The sequence below is a fragment of the Danio rerio genome, chromosome 23 (assembly GCF_052040795.2).
Source record: "Danio rerio strain M-AB ecotype USA chromosome 23, GRCz13ab, whole genome shotgun sequence".
NCBI lineage: Eukaryota > Metazoa > Chordata > Actinopteri > Cypriniformes > Danionidae > Danio > Danio rerio.
This window is the reverse complement of record NC_141043.1, coordinates 46649731-46674474: the sequence shown is the minus strand read 5'-3', so window position 1 is coordinate 46674474 and position 24744 is coordinate 46649731. Positions and strand designations below refer to the sequence as shown.

General features: G+C 35.5%; 3 protein-coding genes and 1 long non-coding RNA gene across 15 annotated transcripts in view; 3 read left to right on the top strand and 1 right to left on the bottom strand.

The window, feature by feature from the left end:
* Window positions 1-50: 50 nt before the first annotated feature.
* LOC147831386 (interferon-induced very large GTPase 1-like) lies at window positions 51-3547 on the top strand. Its single transcript, XM_087307615.1, has one exon. It carries the CDS (start codon window positions 193-195, stop codon window positions 2803-2805), a length of 2613 nt encoding a protein of 870 aa, XP_087163741.1. The 5' UTR covers window positions 51-192; the 3' UTR covers window positions 2806-3547.
* Window positions 3548-5684: 2137 nt separating this feature from the next.
* Window positions 5685-14356, top strand: si:rp71-80o10.4. 3 transcript variants are annotated; one of them, XM_087304966.1, is made up of 4 exons: window positions 5685-5824; window positions 5935-6321; window positions 9591-9741; window positions 11588-14356. In XM_087304966.1, the coding sequence occupies exons 1-4, from the start codon at window positions 5791-5793 to the stop codon at window positions 11589-11591; spliced, it is 576 nt and encodes a 191-aa protein (XP_087161092.1). In that variant the 5' UTR covers window positions 5685-5790; the 3' UTR covers window positions 11592-14356. The 3 variants fall into 3 exon arrangements, with proteins under 3 accessions (XP_087161092.1, XP_087161091.1, NP_001373465.1); XM_087304965.1 differs by having other exon boundaries at window positions 9591-9745; window positions 11588-12344; NM_001386536.1 differs by lacking the exon at window positions 11588-14356 and having other exon boundaries at window positions 5698-5824; window positions 9591-10083.
* A 2362-nt stretch (window positions 14357-16718) lies between these two features.
* Window positions 16719-24136, bottom strand: LOC137489152 (SLAM family member 9). Of its 3 annotated transcripts, XM_087307796.1 has the most exons (8): window positions 23884-23972; window positions 23726-23770; window positions 23441-23654; window positions 22388-22536; window positions 18766-19095; window positions 18628-18681; window positions 17076-17330; window positions 16719-16986 (listed from the first exon to the last, which is right to left on the bottom strand). In XM_087307796.1, the coding sequence occupies exons 4-8, from the start codon at window positions 22422-22424 to the stop codon at window positions 16847-16849; spliced, it is 816 nt and encodes a 271-aa protein (XP_087163922.1). In that variant the 5' UTR covers window positions 22425-22536; window positions 23441-23654; window positions 23726-23770; window positions 23884-23972; the 3' UTR covers window positions 16719-16846. The 3 variants fall into 3 exon arrangements, with proteins under 3 accessions (XP_087163922.1, XP_087163921.1, XP_087163923.1); XM_087307795.1 differs by lacking the exon at window positions 23441-23654 and having other exon boundaries at window positions 23884-24136; XM_087307797.1 differs by lacking the exons at window positions 23441-23654; window positions 23884-23972 and having other exon boundaries at window positions 23726-23851.
* The window catches only part of LOC137489153 (uncharacterized), a 46078-nt gene continuing 44864 nt past the window's right edge, over window positions 23531-24744 (top strand). For 7 of the 8 annotated variants that reach the window (XR_015524039.1, XR_015524047.1, XR_015524043.1 and 4 more), the window contains exon 1: window positions 23531-23576. This is a non-coding gene — a long non-coding RNA (uncharacterized LOC137489153). Of the gene's footprint in view, window positions 23603-24744 lie in introns of all 8 variants that reach the window. The other variant, XR_015524041.1, reaches the window with a different exon arrangement.

Sequence of the window (24744 nt, the reverse complement as noted above, 5' to 3'; positions counted from 1 at the left end):
GAATGCCTTGTTTGGTCTGCAGTTTGCTGTCAGTGCTGGCAGATGCACCAGAGGAGCTTTCATGCAGCTGATCAGAGTGTCAGACGAGATGAAAGCACAGATGAACTCTATTGACTATTTTCTGGTTGTTGATACTGAGGGGCTTCGGCACCAGAACTGTCTGGAAAGTCAACAACACACCGTGACAATGAAATGGCCACTTTTGTTGTTGGTCTTGGAAACATGACCCTGATCAATATACTTGGAGAAAACCCAGCTGAGATGCAGGACATTCTTCAGATTGTTGTTCAGGCCTTCATGAGGATGAAAAGGATCAGACTGAATCCAAGCTGCATGTTTGTTCACCAGAACGTCACAGATATTACAGCTGGAGAAAAAAACACAGAGGGAAGGAGACAACTGGTGGACAAACTGGATGAAATGACAAAAATAGCTGCTAAAGAGGAAGACTGTGATGCTGAAAGATTCAGTGACGTCATTGCGTTTGATGTCCAGAAGGATGTGAGGTATTTCCCTCAGCTCTGGGAGGGCAATCCACCAATGGCTCCACCAAACCCAAACTACTGCGAGAATATTCTAGAACTGAAGGAAACTATTCTAAGAAATGCTTCACAATCAGACGGCATAATGCTGACACAACTAAGAGAATGTATTAAAGATCTCTGGGAGGCTTTACTCAATGAACAGTTTGTGTTCAGTTTCAAAAATTCTGTGGAAATCGCAACATACAAGAAACTAGAGACCGAATATGGCAAGTGGACCTGGAGCCTTCGCAGTGGCATGCTGGAAATTGAACAAAAGCTGCTCAACAAGATAGAAAATGAAGCAATTAACAATGTTGAGGAAACTGATCTTCTGACTGATCTAAAAGCAAAAAGTGAAGAAGTGAAAAAGAAAATGTCTGAATTCTTTACAAAAGACAAAGATGCAAACACACTGAATCAGTGGAAATGTTCAACTGAGATCAAAATCAAAGAGCTTCAAGAAAACATTGTCAAAGAAACTATGAGGAAATTAAATGGGGTTCTTCAGCAGCGTCACCTGAAGAAAAACATAGGTATTGAGAGGACACGTCATGAAAATATACTCTTTGAAAAAAGCAAAGAGCTTGCATTAAAATGGAAAGACAAAGCAACTGATGAAAAAACCATGAGAACACAGTTTGATTCCTTCTGGAGACAACAGACCACTGCAATCATTAGTGAAACACCTTTCCCCAAATATATTGACATAATAGGAGATGCGAAAAAGCTCCTCAATTTAGATTGTATGGGAGACAGAAGTAAACAAAAAGATCTTTTCTCTTTGCCAAGCTATTCAGAATATGTAAAGCTGAAAAATCCCAGTGGGTTGAAAGAAAATATAAAAAATTTGTGTAATAAAGCTATAAGGAAGGTAAATCATCTAGCTACAGAGGAAGAACTTCAGATAAAAAACCTAATCTCAGACATTGCTGATCAGACCAATGAAATGATTCAGTTGTTTAACATTGCAAAGATGGGCTACAACATCACCTACATTCAACAACTCAAAGATAACATAAAGACAATGTTAGAGCAACATGAAACAAGGCCAGACGTGAATTATGTGTTCAAGAAAAAGTTCTCCATCGATCTGGTGCTTTGCGTATGCCAAAGATCAAGCAAGACATTCACTGACCAATACCAAATGTTTAGGGAAGCCAATGATCCTGTTCTCTATTTTGAGAGGAAGAGTGAAGAGTACTACAGAATCTTCCAGAAATACTGTAAAGGAGCTTCATCAACTGCAGTTTTTGGTCAGTTTGTTTGTAATAAACTCAAAGAGCCCATTATGCAGAGCGTCTACAAAACAACTGCCAGAGCTTTAGCAGATGAAATGAGGACAAACTGTGAAGCACTGAATGGAAACAGATCAAACCTGGAGAAACACATCCTGAAGACCCTGGCAGAAAAGCAGGATTTTGATGCTTTCATGAGATACATCAACAATCCCAAAGATCATTTTAAGAGTTTTATCAGAGATGAAGTCAATCAGTACATTACTGAAAGATTTAAGGAAAGTGTTCGACCCAAGATGGAAAACAGCATTAAACTGCTGCAGCAACAGATAATGAATGGAGTTCAGGAGTCTTTCAAACATGTTGAAGAGAACAATGGGGATACTAATTTGTGGTTGCATCTTTTCACTCAACAGCTCTCCGGTGTGCTGGTATTCTCTGAAAGTGACCTCACTGAAGTGAATCAGGATGGTGTTGATGTCAGTTTCCTAGAAGATGTGATGGTGAAAGAGCTTCCCTCTATAATGTCTGACATTTGCAAATTCAGTCCTAAAACTTTTATGGAAAATCTTGAACCCACAGACAGACCAGACGAGATTCTGAATTCTCACCTCTGTCAGTGCTGTTGGGTTCAGTGTCCTTTCTGTGCCGCCATCTGCACAAACACCATAGAAGACCATGATGGAGATCACAGCGTTCCTTTCCATCGTAATAATGGACTGAATGGATGGAGCTACAGAGGAACAACAAACCTGTCTATCAACATCTGCACATCAGCAGTGGCCAGTGATGGATCTTTTTACCCAAACAGCTCAGATGATACAGTCCTCTGGAAGGAATACAGAAAAGGAGGTCCTAAGTATGCCTCATGGAGCATCACCCCAGATCTCTCAGAGCTGCCCTATTGGAAGTGGTTTGTGTGCAAATTCCAACAAGATCTGGAAAAGCACTATGAAAAAACCTATGATGGGAGTGGTAAAATTCCAGATGAATGGAGAAAACACACTCAAGAGGATGCTGTTGAGAGTCTGAATAAATACATTTAATAGAACAACATCCAAGACTCTCATACAGAGAGACAATAACTTCCATAGTCTCTGTACATACAGCTGTACATGTACAAGCTATGAGCAATTAAGTGCGACTAGAAGCATGTAGAAGTAAAAAACTGCTTATAAAGACTGATGACTTCCCTGATTTAGAATAGATTCAAATCAAAACAGTAAGTTCACATGAACTGAACCATGTCGAGTCAGCAAGAATATGTTCATACCAAATAAAACAAACTCTTGCCAAGAAACAGACATTTACACAAAAAGCTAAAAAAAAAAAAAATTTTTTTTTGTCATTTTTCTAGTCTAAATATTATTAGTCTAGTCTTAATATGACATAAAATGTAGCTTTAAAGAATGGTTTGATTTTTTTTTTTTTGGCCTGATTCAGAACTTACACGAAGGACATGCAGTGCTTTGTTCAGTAAGTTAACAATGGGTAAAAATGATTGTGATGTACAAATAAAAAAGTGGTTTTAGCTAACGGTGAACAGGATCACCAATTCAGAATCAAAAATGTCAAGTTTACAGAATCTCAATTGTTTGAAAAGATTTATTCTTTATACTGATTTATTGTTTACTGATTTATTATTATGTATTTTTTCCATTGCGTATTACTTTAATGAGTTGATGAGTCCTAAGAACCAAACAACTGATCATTCATAAAGAACTACATATTTAACTATCCCTAATCGTATTTCTTGTTAATAATAAATATTATAATAAGTAAAAGAAACTGTCCGTAGTGTATGTGTGTGAATGAGTGTGTGTGGATGTTTTCCAGAGATGGGTTGCGGCTGGAAGGGCATCCGCTGTGTTAAAAACGTGCTGGATAAGTTGGCGGTTCATTCTGCTGTGGCAACCCCGGATTATTAAAGGGACTTAGCCGAAAAGAAAATGAATTAATGAATTAGGACAGCATATGAAAGCCTAGGTATTTTGTAACAGTTTGAAATAAATGGATAATTTATCTCAATGCCAACAATACAGGCAGGGCCGGATTATCCTATGGGCGTTATGGGCACAGGCCCAGGGCACTTAAGGGCTCCTGGGAGGGGGGGGTACAAAGCAGATTTTGTAGTGTCTATTTAGGCTAAGTGCAAATATTGCACCTCGTTGGATTGAGCTAGTTGAGTGATTTCCGCCCATCACTGTTTGATTGACAGAGACAACAGAACTAAAAAGAGCAGCAATCAGCAGTGTGAGTGGTGTAGCTCGTAAAGCGCATGACAACATGTTTTGACGCAATCGATCCCGGTTCGAATCCAGCATCGAATCCAGCCCCCTACTACATATCAGATTTTGCCTACTCTTCATTACGAGGAAGACTAGTTGGAATCATCAATAAGTGTGTGTATTATAGAAGACTCAGATTCATAGAACTGGATTGGAGAGGTGTTCTATCCAAATCATATGCATTATAAGATTGTAGAAGTTGTACATTAAAAATACCCTTAAATAGAATTGTCAGTGAACCTGAACAAGTAAATTAAAATCCATAAATTTTCACTGTTGTATTAGTATATTTTTTTTCAAAGTGTGCTTTAAATGCTTTAAAAATAAGTTTAATCTCTGTAGACTAGAAATATATGTACTGTATATCATTTATTTAAATAATGCGGGCAATACATTATAGATTAATTTTGTTTAAAAATATTATATTAGTATTATTTGTTAATTCAACTTTAGGGGTGCGGGTCCAGATAGGGAGCCTACAAGACATTGTGTCCAGGGGCCTCTGAATTCATAACCCAGGCCTGAATACAGGAGAGATTAAACTAATATAACTAAACAATTAAAACCAGTGAAAAGACTTAAGAACATCTGTAAATGTAATTATTCATAAAGAAAAAATCAAATCACACACGTGTTTCACAGCAGGTGCACCAGATTAGTCGATCATTACTTAGCATTTTGAAAGTGTCTTGACCTTTCTACCTCGGACGTTTATTGTGCCAAACTCCTTGTTGTTTGAGAGTCATTACCATGGGGAGAGTAAGTTATCTGAGGACTTCAGAACGAGTGTGATGATAAGGGATTTAAAAAGATGTTGAAATCAAGCATTCAACTGTCCATAAAAAAACTCTTCAAGCGGAGGACTTTCAGAACAAATGCCAAGAGTGCAAGGGTAGGGTGTATTAACCTTTTCTCAATTACACTCAACTATAAAGGTACACTAGGGGTGGCACGTAAAGACTTTTCTTAAGTATTAATTGTTTAGTTATATTACTTTAACTTCTCAGTATTGGTAACATTAAGGTAAATACCCATATATTCAGCAATAATAAAATACCAGGGCTTTCAATGGGTGTCCTAATATTTTTTACATGACTGTAAATAATATCATGTAGAATACAAATCCAGGGAAGTGACTTTGAATATAGTTATATAAACTAATTTTAAACAAGTTTTCTATACTACACCACAGTTCACTGTAGTAAAAACTAAAGTATGCTATACTACACTACAGCATTTATTTTATTTTATCAGTTTAATATTACAGTATGGTAGCCCATTCATTAACAAAGAGTTGTAAACACTGTGATATACTGTATATAGTTTAATACACTATATACATTATAGTGTATTAATTATAGTGTATTAATATTATATTATATATATATTATATTATATATACAATTATATTATATATACAATATTATATTATATTATATATACAATATATATAATACATACTACAGCATGATTATACTATAGTATTTACTATAAATGTCTATAGTTTTGATAACAATAATAACACCACGCAGAGTGAACTGGAGGGTTAGTAGTCCTGTGTCTCCCTCTGGTGGCGTGTGTGCGTGTATGTGTGGCGTATTTGTGGGCGGGGTAGTAAATCAAAGAAAGCCCTTGTCATGTGATGTCGAGTCGCGTGAGTGGTAAAGAAGACGAGTCTGACACATCTTCAAGTAAAACTCCTATTAAATAATACTGACTTTTTTTCCACCTGAGATACCGCAGATGATACTCTTGGTTATAGCTACGTGCTGTATTGGTAAGTTTTTGGACTAGCTTGATCAGTTTTCTTTTAAACTCTTTTATCTTTTGCATTGCATGACTGGTGTAATGTTATTGTAAATTAACGGTGCACAATCTCTGTTTCAGGCATTGCTGGTGCTGCTGCTTTTGCAACACCTGCTTTTGAAGACAATAAAGATGAAGAGATTGAGTCGCTAAAAGTGTGTGAAGAACAAAACATCAGCTTCTCCGTTCAGATCGAGACCTCAGAGGAAGATCCGCAGGTATTTGTGACTCTCCTCTGTAACTCTTCATCACTGGAGATGGTAGCTCAGTTAAACTGCATTAAAGGAGAGTGTTCACGCCAATGCTGGAGATCTGAAGATTCACTCATGTTTGACGGACAAAATATGACGCTGATCCTGATAAACGTCACATACAGCCGAGCTGGAGTTTATAAAGTCAGTAAACTCAGCAGCACACAGGAGGAAAACAAGATGTACAATCTCACCGTGTTCAGCAAGTCTCACACAGGTATGTGTCGGGTTTAATAATATGATGAAATGCTTGCGGTGGTTGCATCATCATTGAGGTTGGTTTTATATTCGCGCGTTCGCTTAGTGACAATTGATAACTATATGCTGCTACCTGTTGTATACCATGCTACTATGAATATTGGGTCTGAAATGGCATGAATGCATGACTTTAAAACAACATTAGCACTATTAAACTGACTGAAGATTGTTGTATTTTTGATAGTCATTGGCTGCCAATATGATTTACCTTTTATCATTTAATAACAATACTTTTCTAACTACAGGTCTGAATGTGCGAATAAAGCAACTATTGCATCATCTATGGCAAAACAGGCCTATGCAAAAAAAAAATATGTTGCAAGCCTTTTAGCTATTAATTTATTTTAAATCGAGTTATTAGTGAGGCATTAAAAAGTGCATCTGTAAGCTGAATTGTGTTTTAAATTAATGCAATGAGCATTTATTTCTATTTTGGTATCTATGCTATTTAAAAGTACGCCCATTTAGACGCAGAAGTAGAAAAACTTTATGAATGAACATTATTGAATAATTGAACTCTGTTAACCTCTCGACAGGATGCGTGTTGCGTCATTAAGTGGCGTGAGGGGTATGACCATTTTTGAAGCTGACGTTTTTAAAGTTGTTAAGGAATGCTATAAAACTTATCAACAAATTAAAGAAATGTGTTCATTGGTGATGACTGTCACGATAAACTTGATGATGTTGGATAGACATTGATTTATGATGCTCATTGACCAAGACCGACTGATGCATATCATATGGGAGCTTTTAAAAAAATTTAATTATTATTTTTTTATATAAATTTCGTCATGCAAAGAGCTTTTATCTTTGAAGCAATAATAACGCAACCCATTACAAAGTATTCACATTTAGCTGTAGAAGGCTAACTTTATGAATGAATGACTGAACTCGGGTAACCTCTGTATGATGTCATGATGTTGTATCACGTGGCGTGAGGCGGATTGACAGTGAACACGTACTGTACTTCAAACTAATCATTTCAAGTTGTGTAGTTTAGGAATGTTGTATACAACACAAATAGTTTATTCCAGCATTTATTTTGTGCTAGTTAGACATGATTGTCACGACGTATCTATTTGGAAAATAAAATGGTTTGTCTGATTTATGATGGTGTTTGCATGAGGGTCACCAATACTGATTTAAAACAATTGCATCATTTATTTGATTTTTTAAAATATGTTTACTGTATTAAATTAAAATATATTTTTTGGTTTTAATTTTTCCTTCATGTAACTCAAAATGATATTATTGAAAAAAAAAATATCCTGATCATATATGAAAATGTCTTAAAAATAAATTGAAGTATATCTGAAACTTGTGTAAGAATGAAACCAAAATGATTCAGAGATAATATCTACGGAGAATCCTGCTGCTGGAGCTCTCTAACCAAATATAATGCATTAGATTATTGTGATGTAATGCATGAGATAACCTTAAAAAATTAAATGATTAATCGAGATTTGTGCCTTTTGCTGTGAAATGACATCTGACAGAAGAGGACTCCGCCTGCCATTAAAGCCTTCGTCGGACAGTTATTTATAAAAATAATGTCAAAAATAGGGAAAGGGAGAAGTACTGGACAAGTCAATAAATATACAGGACGTCCCGGCTAATGCGGCCAGTTAGCCTTGAACCTCATGGATAGGGGCAGATTTTGTTGGGAAGTAACTTTAGCCTTTAGCCATAAAGATGCCTCCTCTCCTCTTTCTTTTGCGTTTGCTAAATCCACTTGTCCACTCAATTTTGATCTATGACAGATACTAGCGTCACACTACAGTTTGCTCAGTTAAGCGTGGGTTGTTTCAACACTGACGTTTCCGCGCTTGACCAAATGTTAATGAACTGCTGCATCTTTCCATTAAACATTTCGATAGTAAACTGATGTTTTAACTTTCTGTCTCCAACATTGCAATGTAATTTTCTAAGTTGTCTAAACTAGACAATTAAAATATGCTGTAAAAAGTGTAGGTTGATAACTATTTTATTTTGGCTGGAAATAATTTACTGCTGGTTTTGTCTGACCAGAGAACTGCACAATTTTGCACTGAAAACCCTAATAAGTTGACTGAACTAAATTAATTGAGTAAACTCGTTGCCTCAATTTAATTGAGTAATGGAGTCTCCCCAAACTTACATATTTAGGTTTATTTAACTCACTATATTTAGTACTTATAATTTAGTACTTATTTAGTACTTATTTAGTACTTAAATAAACGTAAATTTGCAAGTTTTGGGAGACTCCATTACTCAATTAAATTGAGGCAACGAGTTTACTCAATTGATTTAGTTTAGTCAACTTATTAGGGTTTTCAGTTTGTGTGTGTGTGTGTGTGTGTGTGTGTGAATTATATAAAAATGTTTCAATATGAACATACAATAAATGAAAAAATGTTTAAATAAATTCAAAACAAAAAATAAGTAGCCATTTATTCACATTATGATGAATAATTATACCTAAAGCCATTTGTTTTCTGGACCTTGTACTTTTTTGCACATACTGTATGTCACACATATTAGACTTTTGCAGTCAAGACTACATTTGTGAAAATGACCTATTTTTTTTCAAAGGATTAATTATGATTTTGAGCTCACTACAGTTGAAATCTTAAGTTTATGCATTTTCATGGTACATAAGTAAAATTAACTCATATTTTTACGTAATGGGACCAAAATGCAAATTTTTTATTCAGTCAACTTTACTTAATTGTTTAAGTAAAGACAACATTAGGGTTTACAGTGTGCAACTGACGCAGTAGAATTGTGTAAAGTGAGATCCGATACAGCATGTGTAATCCTTGCTCTATTTTAAGTGAATACAAATGGAGGGTGTTCGGTTTCTGGGTTTTTGGAGTCGACTCTGATTCTTGTCTCTTAATTTTGGAGTCGGCGGAATTGACTCCGGAGTCGACTCCAAAAAACCTGGAACCGACCATCCCTAATTTCAACCCACATTTAAATTAATTACATTTGAATTCAAATTAAATGATATTGGAAGAATTAACCCAGCATTATTTTTTGCCCAAATTTGAGATGGAAAAACCGTGTATTTTCTTTGCGTATAATAAATGTGATTAGCACCTGAAAAAACAAACAAACAAACAACATAAAACACACGTTCATTTGTATTTTTTAAACCTAATTTGTGTCCAAGGATATTATTTACACTTATCTGTTTATAACACATTTATAACACAAACACATTTGTGTTTCTGTTGTCCCTCACAGAGCCTCCTCTCAGCAGTTTGAGCCCACCACGATCGTCTTCACCCCTGTACAACATATTAATCACTGCAGGATGCACAGTGGTGGGCATCCTGCTGGTCTTCATCATTGTTGCTATCATCAGTGTCTCTTGTAGGAAAGCAAAGCACAAAAGGCAAGTATGATCAATTTACAGAACAATTTATTTTACAATAACTTTTTATAACAGCCAATGTCAGAATGTTGACACAAAATGTACAACCATTAACAAAATGGCACATTTTCTTCACTTCCTGTCCTCCCAAAATGTACACGACACAGTACACAAGTCAAAATGCATGTCACAAGTCAGTATACAGTATGCAAATTAAAGATACTTTACTCATTGAACTAAAATCACCTGTTCAAAATAACATTAACATCTAATTAACAGCGTTTCAAAATGCAACTCACTCACTTCTACTGAAATAAGTGTATTGATTTAAATAAAATTATGTACTGATCAACTGATACAAGCGCTCAAAATAATAACAATTGTTGCATTACTGATGATGTACAGTATTACATGTTTAGATGAAGAATTGGTGTGACTTAGGGCTGCATGATATCGAAAAAACTGGCATTGCAATATTTTGTTGTTCTACGATTATGTATATTGCGATGTGATTATAATTTCACAATATGACTTCAGGAGCTATTTAGAAAAGCCTTCATAGTTTTACATTGGTTGGGATGATTTGTAGGGGAGCACATCTGGATAAAATAATCACAATTATCCAAAGGATCCCATGACTACATCTTTGGGCTCACCACAGAGATGTGTTCTTTCTCCTCTCTTTAATCCTATACACAGATATGTGTCGTAGTCACTTTAAAAATCGGTACATTCTTAAGTTTACCGATGACACCATTATTGTAAGTGTGTTGGTGAGGAGGGAGAACATTTACCGGTTGTTGAGTATTTTACAAATTAGTGTCGGGAGGCTTGTCTACAGCTGAACACAGAAAAAACAAAGGAGATGTGCATTGATCTGCGGTGGAAGCAGGAAGTAGTTTTAGATATGGTTGATAGCTGTAGCTACCTGCCGGTTATTAAAACAGTCCATGCTTCCCAAATACTGATGTCCATGCATTTAGTTTATTGAACACCATGAAAACTAAAGGATAAACAAACAAGCAAACCAAATGTTTTACACAAACACAATCAAAATTACATCAAAATAAACCAATAATATACAAACTATGTTTCATTTACCGTGCTGGCCTGATAACCAGCAGTAAAATAAGCAGGAGCATTTAACAGGTGCCTGCATTGAGGTCTCACTATGCTGTCCATACAAACTCTCGCAGGGTAAATCAATCAAAGAGGATCATGTGACCTCTGACTCAAGCCAACCAGAAACAAGGAAATTACATAAACCAATATGTTTTCCAAATAATGAATCAAAAATACAAGCTGACCGGTAAACGATCGCTACAATAAACACCAGATTGAATTAGTCGAAAGTTATAAGTACCTAAGTACTGTTATTGATAATAAATTAAATTTGAATAAAAATACTGACTATATCGGACAGGCCAACAAAGACTTTACTGTCTGCAAACATTAGTGATGTTTAATATTGAAGGACTCTGATGGTGGCGTTTCGTAAGGTCTGTGTAGAATCCATTTGAACTTTTCATCAATTTGTTGGCTTGCTTCTTTAACGGGCCATGCAAGGTGTTTTCACACCTTTAGTTTGGGAAAAAGTCTGGAAAGTGCAGTGTGACTATTGCAGATTCAAACATTGCGATATCAGTGCTGAAACGATATATTGTGCAGCCCTAGTGACTATTAAATGTGATTTCACAAGGAAACAAGCAAAACGTTCCCCTTCATCTTTCATTTTGGGGGAACTGTATATTTAAGAATTGATTTGTGCAATAGGAATAGTTTGGATATGATGCATTTGCATTATTGTATTTCTTCTACACCATCATCACTTGGTTTTCATGGCATTATATAATTGTGTTTTACACAGGTGACTTTTAACCCAGTGTCCCAGGATGACGATAGTGCAGCCAGCAGTAGTACTGTTGTATGAACGTGGAGAAATGATTTTAGATGCCCGTATCAACTATTGCTGGGGGAAAAAAAGAGGATCATCTGATAGAATATTTTCCTGACATTCTCAAGCCATTCTCTACCTATTTAAATAGCACATATACTCTTTAAAATGACTATTTTATTGAATTTTTTTTTTGGCAATGATGCCATAGAGAAAACTGATTGGTTCGCTGAAGAAACTGTCAGTTAAACCAACATAGGCTCATTCTGAAAACGTAGTCAGGCAGTTGAAACCGTCCTCCTTGTGGATTTATGTGAGAACAGCAGGCACGAATGGCACAGAAATTCGAGATCTAAAAAAGCATACACATCGACTACTGGTGGATTCCAGAAAACAATAAAAACTGCAAAAAAATAAAAATAAAAACAAAGCTCCTGGGTGTAATGAATCGTCACCGAGATTGGGATCCATCGTGCAGTTTATTATTATCACAGTAATCAATAGTGATGTGACGTTGTGCGCCGAGGCTTCGAAGCATGTATCAAAAAAACGATACATCTCGCAGTGAAGCAGTGTACCGGAGCTTGATTCGTTTTGCCATCATCACGTGATCAGTGACGTCCGAAGCTTCATTTTCGCCTTTACCCATGTGACTGCTTCGAATTTTGATTCAAAGGTTTAAACACCCTCATAGTAAAGTGTATAGCGAGAGAATTGGCGTCTATTACATACATTTGTTTCAAAGCACTGCACCAGTCCCACACACCAGTAATTAAACTAAACTACAATAGTATTTTTTAGTAAAAAGGTTTTGAACAATACTAAAGTGTATTAGCGTATTTTTTTTATGACTATCTTTAAAGAAAACCACTGCATATCGTAGTATTGTGTTTCACAGAGAGGATCTGGTGAATGCCACCCTGAAGCATCGTTCATATAGCGTCCTCCTAGAGCACTCGCCTCCCAATTAGGATTCGCTGGTTCGATCCCTGCTTGGAGCGGGACTAATTGTATTATGATAAACTTTTGAATACCTTGGATTTTACTAAAATCATCAGTTGTGTAATGTAATATATCTTGTGTAAAAACTACAGTAATTGAGTAATTTGTTTATATTGCTGTTGTTGTATTACTACATGAATGAGTTGGTCAGTTGTGAACATTTGACATTATGGCAACACAGTGCTTTCCCACACTTTCACCAGAAGAGGTCCTCATCGAGCTCTGATTTAGAAAGCTTCGAGTAACGAACCTTTTTCCGATACAATTGAGTCGAGCGCTTCACTGGTTCAGAAAGCTTCATTTCACCATCAGTAGTAATCAAACAACGGCAGAGTAACAGAATCGTGGTCATAAACAGGCAAATGGTCAGGGCTGGCAGCAAGGGATCGGAGACGGTAAACAGGGAAGGTCACAACAGGAAAATCAAAGTAGTGTATAAACGCTCAGAAATGTCAACTAGTGGCAAACAAGACTTCGCAAAGAATGAAACAAACCAGTCTGCTTAAATAGATGGCGGAGTGATTTCAGCTGTGCCCGTAATCAAACAGATACGGGGTAGATGGGAAATGTAGTGAGGGAACTGTCAGTTAATAATGAGGTGATGGTGCCCTCTGCTGGTTAGAGAAGGGAATCACGGAGTTTGTCTCTGTGACACTGCGACTTATTTGGTGCTCTCCAGAAATGTGTATATGAGGGTACATTTTCAGAATGAGCCTGGGTTCAGTTAAACTGTTGTTTTATAGGGAGTTGGGCGTGGAGTATACATCCATTTGGGATGCATCCTTAATTTTTGTACATCTAATTTAACAGGTGCTCATTTTAATGATAATTTTGTATTCACAAGATCACGAATCTGCCGTTTGATCCTTTATTATTAATTCAGCATTATTATTATTTTATTATTGTTATTATGGGTCCAAGACAAGCACAAGGTTTGTTCACTAGAGGGAGCTAAACGATAATGAATTACACACAGTATATCCCCTTTGTTGAATCCCCTTTGTTTTTATAATTAATGTTTACTTAATATAGTGATTATTATTTATTTAAATACTTTATTTTCTTTTTTAACGATAATTTAAAAGCATGTTTTCCTGATGTGTTAAATTACCTTACAGAGAAATATGTTTAATTATTAACAGAACTTCACAATAACATTATTTATTTTATGTTAGTAAGAAAATGCCTAAGTTACTGTGAATTTCTTCCCTAAATGCTTTATTTTGCATTGTGATTATTATTAATATATATTATTATTGTTTACTAAAATATGTATTATGTTTTTATTAAAGCACTTTTTATATTTATTTGTATTAAGCATTCCTAGAGATACAGTAACAAAATCTTTAAAAACCTTTCAACAGTTTATAAGCATAAGTCCATCACTATTTTAGATTTTGCATCAATAATAAGCTAATTTAGACAGATATTTCCTCCTTTTTGGCAGCATGTATTTTATAAAACTCTTTCATCAACCCTTAACTTTTCACTGGAGATTTTTTTGTGAGTGATACATATTTGTTATTTATGCATAGGTTAAAAATGGACTTTATTTTGTGCAATTTTGCAAAATGAACCAAACATCCTGTTGTTTTGCATTTGAGGTGTTGAATTTATGTAATGCATGAATTTATTTATCATGTTTTCTTTTTTTTCTTTTTTTTTTACATATTCATGTTCAAATATATAGACAGAAAACATGAATAAAGATCAAATAAAACACATTCTCACATTCTGTCATTTCCGTTTCTTGTGTGTGTTTGCTAAACTGTTTATTGTGATTAAATCCATATTAAATGTCTCACAAAGCTGTTAACCACTTGAAAACCCACTAATACACAAAGATATAGATGTACAAAAACATTTTATGCATGTTGTATAATATAAAATCCAGCTTAGTTATACCATGGGTAATCCTTCTTAAAGTATATTTCTAGCTGATAACAAACTTCCTAACCTAATTCTAACCTAATTAATGGGTGTCCTGGTGGCACAGTGGGTAGCATGAGCGCTTACAGCAAGAAGATCACTGGTTCAAGCCTCGGCTGGGTCAGTCGACATTTCTGAATGGAGTTTGCATGTTTTCCCGTGTTGGCATGGGTCTCCTCTCTTTGTTTCCCCCACAAATCCAAAGAAATGCGCTATAGAGTAATTGGATAAGCTAAATTGTTCATAGGGAATGAGAGTGTATGGATGTTTCCCAGTGATAGGTTGCAGCTGGAAGGGCAACCGCTGTGTAAAATGTGCTGGATAAGTTGACAGTTCATTCCGCTGTGGCGACCCCAGATTAGTAAAAAGACTAAGCCGAAAACAAAATGAATGAGAGAATTCTTGTTAATTATTTAATTAAATGTGTACTGTTTCAATAGGTTTTATTCACTTAAACATAAAAAAATAACAATTGTATGGTGAATTAGTTATTCATTCATTCATTTTCTTGTCTGCTTAGTCCCTTTATTAATCTGGGGTTGCCACAGCGGAATGAACCGCCAACTTATCCAGCAAGTTTTTACGCAGCGGATGCCCTTCCAGCCGCAACCCATCCCTGGGAAACATGCACACACACACTCATACACTATGGACAATTTAGCCTACCCAATTCACCTGTACCGCATGTGTTTGGACTGTGGGGGAAACCGGAGCACCCGGAGGAAACCCACGCGAAGGCAGGGAGAACATGCAAACTCCACACAGAAACGCCAACTGAGCCGAGGTTCGACCCAGCGACCCATCAACCTTCTTGCTGTGAGGCGACAGCACTACCTACTGTGCCACTGCCTCGCCTTGAATTATGTTAAACTATAACTTATTCAACTAATTTAGCAATGTTTCAGCTTTATTTTTAAAGTCATGTGAGCTGTTACTGGTTTTTATAAAATAGGGTAAAAAGTGAGAATTCATTAGATTGAGATTAGAAATAAGTTTGTTCTGGATGTCTATTATACTTTTAGAGATCATTTGTTTCTGTATAGAAATTGGTTCTTCGTTATAAACAAACTAAAATTGAGTAAATAAAACAAAACAAAAATCATGATTACACAGAAGCAGCAGCAGATCCTTTCTGAGTTTAGTAAAACCTTGGATGCTCAAATCTTAAACAAGTTTAAGTTTCACAATTCTGACATTTTTGTTTTTTTTGCAGTTGAGTTTAGGTTTTGCAATTCTGACTGTTTGCATGTTCTTCCCGTGTTGGCGTGGGTTTCCTCCGGGTGTTCTGGTTTCCCCCACAGTGCAAACATTCTTCCTTTACCCTCCCCGCAAAATTTACAAAGTTATTACGTGCCACAGTCAGATCACCCTGCAGCCCAAGACCGGTTACTCACTTAAGCTAAGCAGGGCTGAGCCTGGTCAGTACCTGGATGGGAGACCACATGGGAAAACTAGGTTGCTGTTGGAGGTGGTGTTAGAGAGGCCAGCAGGGGGCGCTCAACCTGTGGTCTGTGTGAGTCCTAATGCCCCAGTAAAAGTGAAGGGGACACCATACTGTTAGTGGGCGCCGTCTTTCGGATAAGACATTAAACCGAGGTCCTGACTCTCTGTGGTCATTAAAAATCCCATGGCACTTCTTGTAAAAGAGCAGGGGTGTAACCCCGGTGTCCTGGCCAAAGTCCCTCAATTGGCCCTTCCAATCATGGCCTCCCAATCATCCCCATTCATCGAATTGGCTCTATCACTGTCTCTCCACTCCACCAATAGCTGGTGTGAGGTGAGCGCACTGGCGCCGTTGTCCTGTGGCTGCCGTCGCGTCATCCAAGTGGATGCTGCACACTGGTGGTGATGTGGAGAGACCCCCCCCCCCTTGTGAAGCGCATTAGGTGTATGGCCATACAAAATAAATGCGCTATATAAATACACATTACATTACATTACATTAAATATTCAATTCCGTATTTTTCCCTTCATCACCTAAACAGATTGCAGAAAATGTGCAGAGCCAGGGTTGTGATGCTGAAACTGTTTTTTGATGTTTTATTATGTACAGCGCTATGGAAACCATGCTTTAGAAATAATAAATACAAATTTTCAAAGTCATTTAAGCAGTTTTAAGTCAGGTTTATATTATGTTTGTTAAAATAGGAAGAATAATTTGACTGAGCCTAAATTGAAGGAGAGCAACAGTTTATTAGCAGTGTTCTGGATATGTAATTTATAGAGCATATTTTCAAATATAAACTGGTACTTACAGTTAAAAACAACAACCAAAAAATAAGTAAATCCTCAAAATCATGATCAGACAGAAGCAGCAGCTCTTTTCTGAGATGAGCAAAACCTCAGATGCTCAAATATGAATAAAACAGTGGCGATTCCCAAAAGAGCAGACACAACCAGTCGAACCAGAGCCTCAGTGACGCCACAGTAATCCTGACCATCTGAAAGAGGAAGAGATGTTCATAAACATCTGCAGTGTTATGAAATGTCTATTTGTAGAAGCTGGATTAAGAGAGTTCGATTGATTCACCTTGCTGTGTTGATCTGCAGACGTCTCTGATCTGCATCTGGATGCTCTTGTTGCTGACTGGATTTTCCGCGGTGCAGCTGTAGTTCTCTGCATCTTCATACTGAAGCTCTAATGATAAACTGAGGCTGATGTTGAGCTCAGGACTGCTGCTCTGCTTCATCAGTTCTCCTCCTTTATACCAGGAGATCAACACGTCTTGGCCATTTTTTACTGAGCACAACACTGAGCAAACCGGATTTGTTTCCTGCGATGCACCTAATAGACATCAAAAATGCTTATGTTTAATCTGTTGTTTACCTAATTATGGTGGCTTGAGAAAGCCAACATACTGTTCACTACATAAAATTATTCCGTTCATACTACAACCACCAAACTAACTCTAAACTTCCAAACTATACTAAATTAATTTGCAATATCTTTTCCAACTGATCCGACTCACAGGTTTTCTGAAAACTGACCGGGGAAATTCAGAAAAGTCTCATTGACTTAACATAGGACCAAACTTTGTGACCCCATAACTTTACACCAGACTGTCATACAGACTTAAATTTGGGCTCATTTAAACCCTGACTACCAAACTGCCAATCACTGATGACATTTAAATTTATTAGCCACACCCTAGCAACCACTTACAGCACCCTAGCAACTGTCCCATAGAATTCCATTGTAAAAAAAAACTGACATTGACTTTACATAGAACATACTAACGACATACTGATCCATAGAATCCATGCTAGAAACACGCTAGCAAAATGCTAATTCATACTAGAGCCATGCTAACAACATGATAATTTATGCTAGAAACAAGCTAACAACAAGGTAATTTGTGCTAGAAACATGCTTGCAACATGTTAAATCATTCAAGAACTATGCTAATTTGTTAGTAACTGCCTAGCAACTACCCAGAACACCTTAGCAACCACCTAGCAACACCTTAGCAAACACCTAGCTACCAATCAAAACACCCTAGCAAGACATTAGCAACCACCTAGCAACACCTTAGCAACCACCTAGCAATGCCTTAGCAACCACATAGCAACACTTTAGCAACCACCTAGCAACACTCTAGCAACCACCTAACAACCACTCAGAACAACTTAGCAATGACCTAGCCCCTTAGCAACCAATCAAAACACCCTAGCAACACCTTAGCAACCACTCAGAACACCCTAGCAACCACCTAGCAATACCTTAGCAACGATATAAAACACCTTGGCAACCGCCTAGCAACACCTTACAACCACCTAGAAACACTTTAGCAACCACCTAGCAAACACTCAGAACACTCTAGCAACACCTTAGCAATGACCTAGCAACACCTTAGCAACAGCCTAGCAACGAATCAGAACATCCTAGCAACCACTTAGTAACCACTCAGAACCCCCTATCAGCTAAACATGCTAACCTATATGTAGTTTTGACTGTTTTAAACTAATTAAAAACTACTTCAAACTTTCAGACGAGGCTTTCTCAAGCCACCATAAAGTTTGCCTTCGAACTTTACTTTTCTAATTGTATTAATTATTACAGTATACAAATCATAAAGTCATACCTGTTGAATGGTCCACAGATGACCTTCTCCTAATGGCAGGTAAAGAGACTGATGCTTTGGACAAGAAGAAACTTTTAAAAGACCAATACAGCAGTGATTATGATTACATGTTATTTGTTAATAGTTTCTGTAACTTACCATAAACGATAACTTTATATCTTCGTCCTAGCATGTGTTTATTGGTGATGATTAATGCTTTATACAGTCCAGATTCATTGATCTTGATGTCTGATAGAGTTAAAATCCCCGTCTCCCTGTCTAGATTTACTCTGCCAGTGAATTGTACGTCATAATGAGTGTAAATATTCCCTTGATGCATCTGTGCAAGGCGGGTTTTTAATCCGCCATTTTCAAACGTCCACAATATCTGAACGGTTTCGTGAAGATCATCGAGTTCTGGAAGCAGAGTGAGAATATCTCCCTCCTTTATGTTAATCAGGGTTTCGACGTCATCAGCCTTTCCATGCACTGAAATGAGGTGAAAACAGGTAAAATAAATATTACTTTGATATTGACAAGTTTGTTTCCTAAATGCATTTTCAATTTTAGTGGTTTCATGTTGTTTATGGTCAGCACAAACAGAACAAACCTGTATTTTTATTTTTATTTTCTCGCATATATACTAAATAATACATTGACAAATATGAAAATCAGTCAATGCAAGATTTTGCAGAGACATTTCTTAATATATACTTCCATCCTGAAGTGATTTTAAGCTAAAACTTATGGCATTGTTTGCTTCAATTCTCCAGTTTTCCTGTGAACCTTTGACCTTTTTTATTTTTAATCCCAATGAACCACTCAAAATCCTGGACATTCATTTGGCCCATTGTTTACGAGGCTTGGATGAAGTGGACAGGTAAGAAGGTCACGTGACATACATTGGCATTTTGACACTTGTGTTTAGTACCCCTTATACTTTTGTATTAATAGAGTATGATTAGGCTAAACAAAAGACCTCATCATGTGTTTATTTTGTTTTCATTTAGTTAGATGTTGTTTGGGTTTTGTTCTTTTCTTTTGTGCCGAGCACATTCCTTCTGCATAGATTCAACAAGATACTAGGAATATTCCTCAGAGACTTTGCTCCATATTGACATGATAGCATCACACAGTTGCTGTAGATTTGTCGGCTGCACATCCATGATGTGAATCTTCTGTTCCACCACATCCCAAAGGTGCTCTATTGGATTGAGTACTGGTGACTGTGGAGGCCATTTGAGTACAGTGAACTCATTGTCATGTTCAAAAACCAGTCTGAGATGATTCACGCTTTAGACATGGTGCATTATCCTGCTGGAAGTAGCCATCAGAAGATGGAGACACTGTGGTCATAAAGGGATGGACATGGTCAGCAACAATACTCAGGTAGGCTGTGGCGTTGACATGATGCTTAGTTGGTACTAATGAGTCCAAATTTGTGCCAAGAAAATCTCCCCCACACTATTACACCGTGTACACTGTGTACAAACAGTTGGCGAGTGTATACTCTTGTATTTGTTTGTTTTAATGGTTTAAAAAAAAAATGTTTACGTATATTTGTAATATTCCGGATTGTTTTGCCATGAAGATAGCCAGTAACTTAAAAATAAACAGTTTTCGGTACTTAGTTTTTCATGTTTCCCCCTTTTTATGCTTTTGAATTGCTTTATGAGAGCTGGATCTTTCCTCCAACAATTTCCAATGTTGAAAGGTTTGAAAAATTTACTTTTATCGAAGTTTTTAATAGTCTAAAGTGATATATTGTCTGGATTTTTGTTGTATATTAAGCTACAAAAACCATGTAATAAATTGACTGTACAGTTATTTCACAGACTTATTTCTCTACTAAAATGTCAACAAAATAAGTCACTTTGTTAAACTGTAGAGTTGAATTGTCTAAATCAAAAGTCCACAGAGCAGAGATCAACATCTCATAATGCAATTCACAACCACAGATAAACAAAACACTTGTGAATCACAAAATATGGAAAGTGTTAACTAGCATATTTTTTAACAGTGTGGTATTAAATAAAATACACAATACAACACACTAAATAAAGCAATAAAAAACGATCAGTCTTACAGAACTATTAAGTATCTCAAAATCACAGATTAAATGGTGATTATTTGAAATGTGCATAGAATAGTTTTGTTATTTAATATATATGAATCAGTTTATATGTTATCTGTATTTTTAAAAACAATGTACAGCACTTTGAACAACTTCTGTTATATTAAAATGTGCTTCCAATTACATCTCATTTGAGTATTAGTAGACTGCCTGCTTAATATCTGTTGGTACAGCTCCTTCAACAGATATTGAACTGACTATAAGAAACTTTGCAAGTACATGTCAACTTACACTAACCATAACCTAGCAGTCTACTCATAATCTAATGAGTATTAGTTGGCATGTAGAGGCAATGTAACTTAAGTTCAACAAACGGACCATCAAAATAAAGTGATACCAATAATACAAATCTAGTTGCCAGAATAAATAAATAAATAAATAAATAAATATATATATATATATATATATATAAATAAAATGTGCTGCAATATCTCCCAAACCACTCTACACAAGGGTTATCTGTTTATTTACAGTTCTAAATTGCATTATGAGATGCTGATCTCTGCTCTGTTCAACTTCTGATGTTGAAAATACAACAATTCAAGTGACTTTTATTGACATTTTAGTAGCTTGAAATAATATCATGTATAAAAAATAGAGAAAAATTGTAAGTAAAAATTGTAGCAAAAGTCAATTTCAAGGTTAAGAGTTGCTGGAAGAAAGATCAAGATCTCATAATGCAATTCAAAAGCATAAATAAACAGGGGAAAATAAAAACATGAATCACAATATTTAATTTATAGATTTTTTTTACAGTGCATTAGACATTATCTTATAAGAGGATTATAGTTGTGCAGCTGTTAATAGATTTGTTCTGTTTGCATCTTCATTTATCAATTGTTATGTGGTCATTATGGAGTTCTTGTTTTTGTTGTCTGTCATAAAGGTTTGTGTTAGATGTTGTGGTTTATATGCAAGACGTATACAATACTGTCTGCACATATCTTCATATCAAATTGGGTTGCATTGTGACAGTGGTTAGAAATCTGAAGACATCTTGACCAGAACAACTGATTGAACTGTGATTTGATTTTTTAAAGATCTTAGATCATTTTTTTCATGCATGTTGTGTGTGTGTGTGTGTGTGTGTGTGTGTGTGTGTGTGTGTGTGTGTGTGTGTGTGTGTGTGTGTGTGTGTGTGTGTGTGTGTGTGTGTTTATTTATTTAGCATTGCAGCACTAGCTGGTCTGTGGTTTGACAGTATCTAAAGGAGTGATGAAAAGGAAGTAGGTTTATTTTAAAGTTACAGACAGTAAATGACTCAACCTTGACCTGAAGTTTTTAGATTTTTGCACGTAAAAAGAGTAAAACAAAGCAATCAATATGTGTCAGATTTAAGTTTAAGGCATAGCCTGCAATTTTGCAAGCAATTACAATACATGAAATAAAATGTAAAATAGGCTTTTTTTTGGTATGTAGACATACAGAATATATGTTGTTCATTGATATAACTACATTTGATTAATGAATAAAGCATAAAAATAAAACCAGTTAAGTTGCATATTAAATAGGTCAAATGTTGACCATCATTTTTATGAAAATGAAAGTAAATTTCCAGTTCACTCTTTGCATTGACGACAATGAAATAAAATCCCATTTACTAAAAGCAGTTAAAATATAAATATGTGTTTGATTTGAGTATCTTACCTTCCATGCAGATGAAAAACAGTATGAAAGCCCACATGCTGATGATGAACACGAAATGAAGAAATATTGACGTTATGCTAAGTTGTTGTTCTCTCTGTGAAGCCCCTCGGCTTGACTGAAAAGGACGGGCTTTTCTGAGGAAGTAACACCTGAAATGAAACCATTTATGACACCAAAGGGTGCAGCGTTTGAGTGATGTAATAAAAACTATCCTGTCATCCTTATTTTACATCTACATTTTTTCATGACATGGTTAAACGCGTAGCTTTAGGAAAAAATTGAACAGACAGATGTTAAAAAAAGAAAAAGACACAAATGTACACACAACTATTTTAGTTAGTTATTTTTCCAATCCTTTAGCAACCTTTTTTAAAGCCTTCTAACAATATGTCTAACAAACAAGTCAACAGAGCAATGAATGGGATAATATTTGGTAAAAGGCTTATGTTTAAATAAATAGGGAAAATGTATACATGTATGTCCTACATTCTGTAAAATTAAATTAGTTTTTAATCATAAATCTTCACTTCAGCAGTGTTTAATTCACCAGACGTTGTAGAATTATTCATAAAATGTGCTTATAGTGTTAATGATGTTAATGTTATAAAGTGATGTTAATGATATATAATTTGCTGGATATACACAATTTTGTGCTACATTGTCTGACTGTCCTCAAAAAATAAAAAAGCTGATTTCTTGAGTTTTTAAAGCGGATTTAATCTAATGTTCAGACTGTTTAAAACTAGAAATATGTTAAATTAACCCATATTTAACAACAACAACAACAACTTAATCGCATATTTTAATAATATTTTAGAAAACTTATTCTACAAAAATGTTTGCAAGTAATCAACTCAGGAAGCATTGTGATATTAGTTTACTTTTTCTTTACTCTTTTCACCTGTGGTGTCTTGAATAAAATAACATTTGATAGTGTTTCTTTTTTATATTATCTATTTTTGTTCCTATTCTATTTATACAAAGGTAACTGAATTTATGCAAGTCTGTAAAGAAATAAATTACTTAAATAAATATATTTAAAACAAACTTTACCGATAAAGTTGAAGGGGCGGGAAAAAAAGCGCGTGCACAGAGTGCGCCAAAAAGTGCGCGAATAAAGTTCTGACGTAGGAGCCGTTCAGTAATGGCGTCGGTCAGTGTTGCTGGAAGATTACCGGCGTCTTTCTTCGTAAGTGGTTTTATCTTCTTTCATTCGTAAGTACTCTTGTTTTACGCACAGGTGAATCCACATCAAAGCAAAGTTTTCCTTGTGAGGTAAGTGTTGTCATATCAAAAAAAGTTTTTGTCGTTTTATGTATCTTTGCGCATAGAACTTACCGCAAATTGTACGTTAGTTCATCCTAGAGTCCCGTTCTAGACAACCTAACGTAAGGAAATTCAGTTTTTTTATATTGAAATGCCGTTGAAGCACTTTCCCCCCAATAATCACTTAATATTGAACAGATACTAGTATTTTACAGTGTATGTTAACTTACTTCTTGAGACTGATCACCCACACTCGCTTTTACTCAACCAACGTTAACATTTGTTTGCGGAGTCATCATTACGTTAAGCCGTTAACGTTACCTTTAAAAAAATAACAATTGTAATATAGAAACTCTCATTTAAACAGTTTACTTGTGAACAAAATTAAAAATAGTATTCAGGATTAGGGAAAACGTAAAGGAATAGCTTTATCTGAAACTTTTAAACCAAATACTTTGCTACAACAAGCTACTTTTTAGTGATAACAGGCTCTTAATTTAGACCATTTTGAGGGATGTAAACAAAAACAATGGTCCCAACATATTGCCTGTTTTACAATTTGCAATTCTATAGCTTTCGAGAAAGCAAGAAAAGCCACATATATATAGGCATAACATTAAGTAATGATTGAATTGCCTCTTGATACATTTATCAAATAGTTTGATAAAAAGCAGGACATGTTTATGGGACAATGACATGACCACATTGAAATGGTCCATATTATCATAAACCACCATTAAGGTTATTAAAGGGTTTTACAACACAGTAAACTGAAGGTTTGGTAACAAAATTCTATATTATTTAAGTACTAAAAACTATATTCTTGGGTTTGGATGTATAAGGAAGATGCTATAGCTCTTCACAGAATCTGTTTAATTTTGTCAATAATATTTGTCATTGATGTTATTTGAAGAGCATTGACCTATGTGTATATGTGCTTATATTTGATAGATTGGCTTATATCTTTAATTACATAGGGTTACTTACAAGGGTTACATATAGGCCATTTATATATATATATATATATATATATATATATATATATATATATATATATATATATATATATATATATATATAAATAATCCTAA

What these genes read in the sequence shown, in the direction of transcription:
- LOC147831386 (XM_087307615.1), top strand. Translation starts at nt 193, where the DNA reads ATGGCCACTTTTGTTGTTGGTCTTGGAAACATGACCCTGATCAATATA.
- si:rp71-80o10.4 (XM_087304965.1), top strand. Translation starts at nt 5,791, where the DNA reads ATGATACTCTTGGTTATAGCTACGTGCTGTATTG. An exon ending in GTTCAGCAAGTCTCACACAG is followed by an intron (nt 6,322 to 9,590) that starts GTATGTGTCGGG and finishes TGTCCCTCACAG; the next exon opens with AGCCTCCTCTCAGCAGTTTG. An exon ending in AAGCAAAGCACAAAAGGCAA is followed by an intron (nt 9,746 to 11,587) that starts GTATGATCAATT and finishes TGTTTTACACAG; the next exon opens with GTGACTTTTAACCCAGTGTC.
- LOC137489152 (XM_087307795.1), bottom strand. Translation starts at nt 22,424, where the DNA reads ATGTGGGCTTTCATACTGTTTTTCATCTGCATGGAAG. An exon ending in ATATAAAGTTATCGTTTATG is followed by an intron (nt 18,682 to 18,765) that starts GTAAGTTACAGA and finishes TCTTGTCCAAAG; the next exon opens with CATCAGTCTCTTTACCTGCC. An exon ending in ATCTGTGGACCATTCAACAG is followed by an intron (nt 17,331 to 18,627) that starts GTATGACTTTAT and finishes GATGTCTATTAG; the next exon opens with GTGCATCGCAGGAAACAAAT.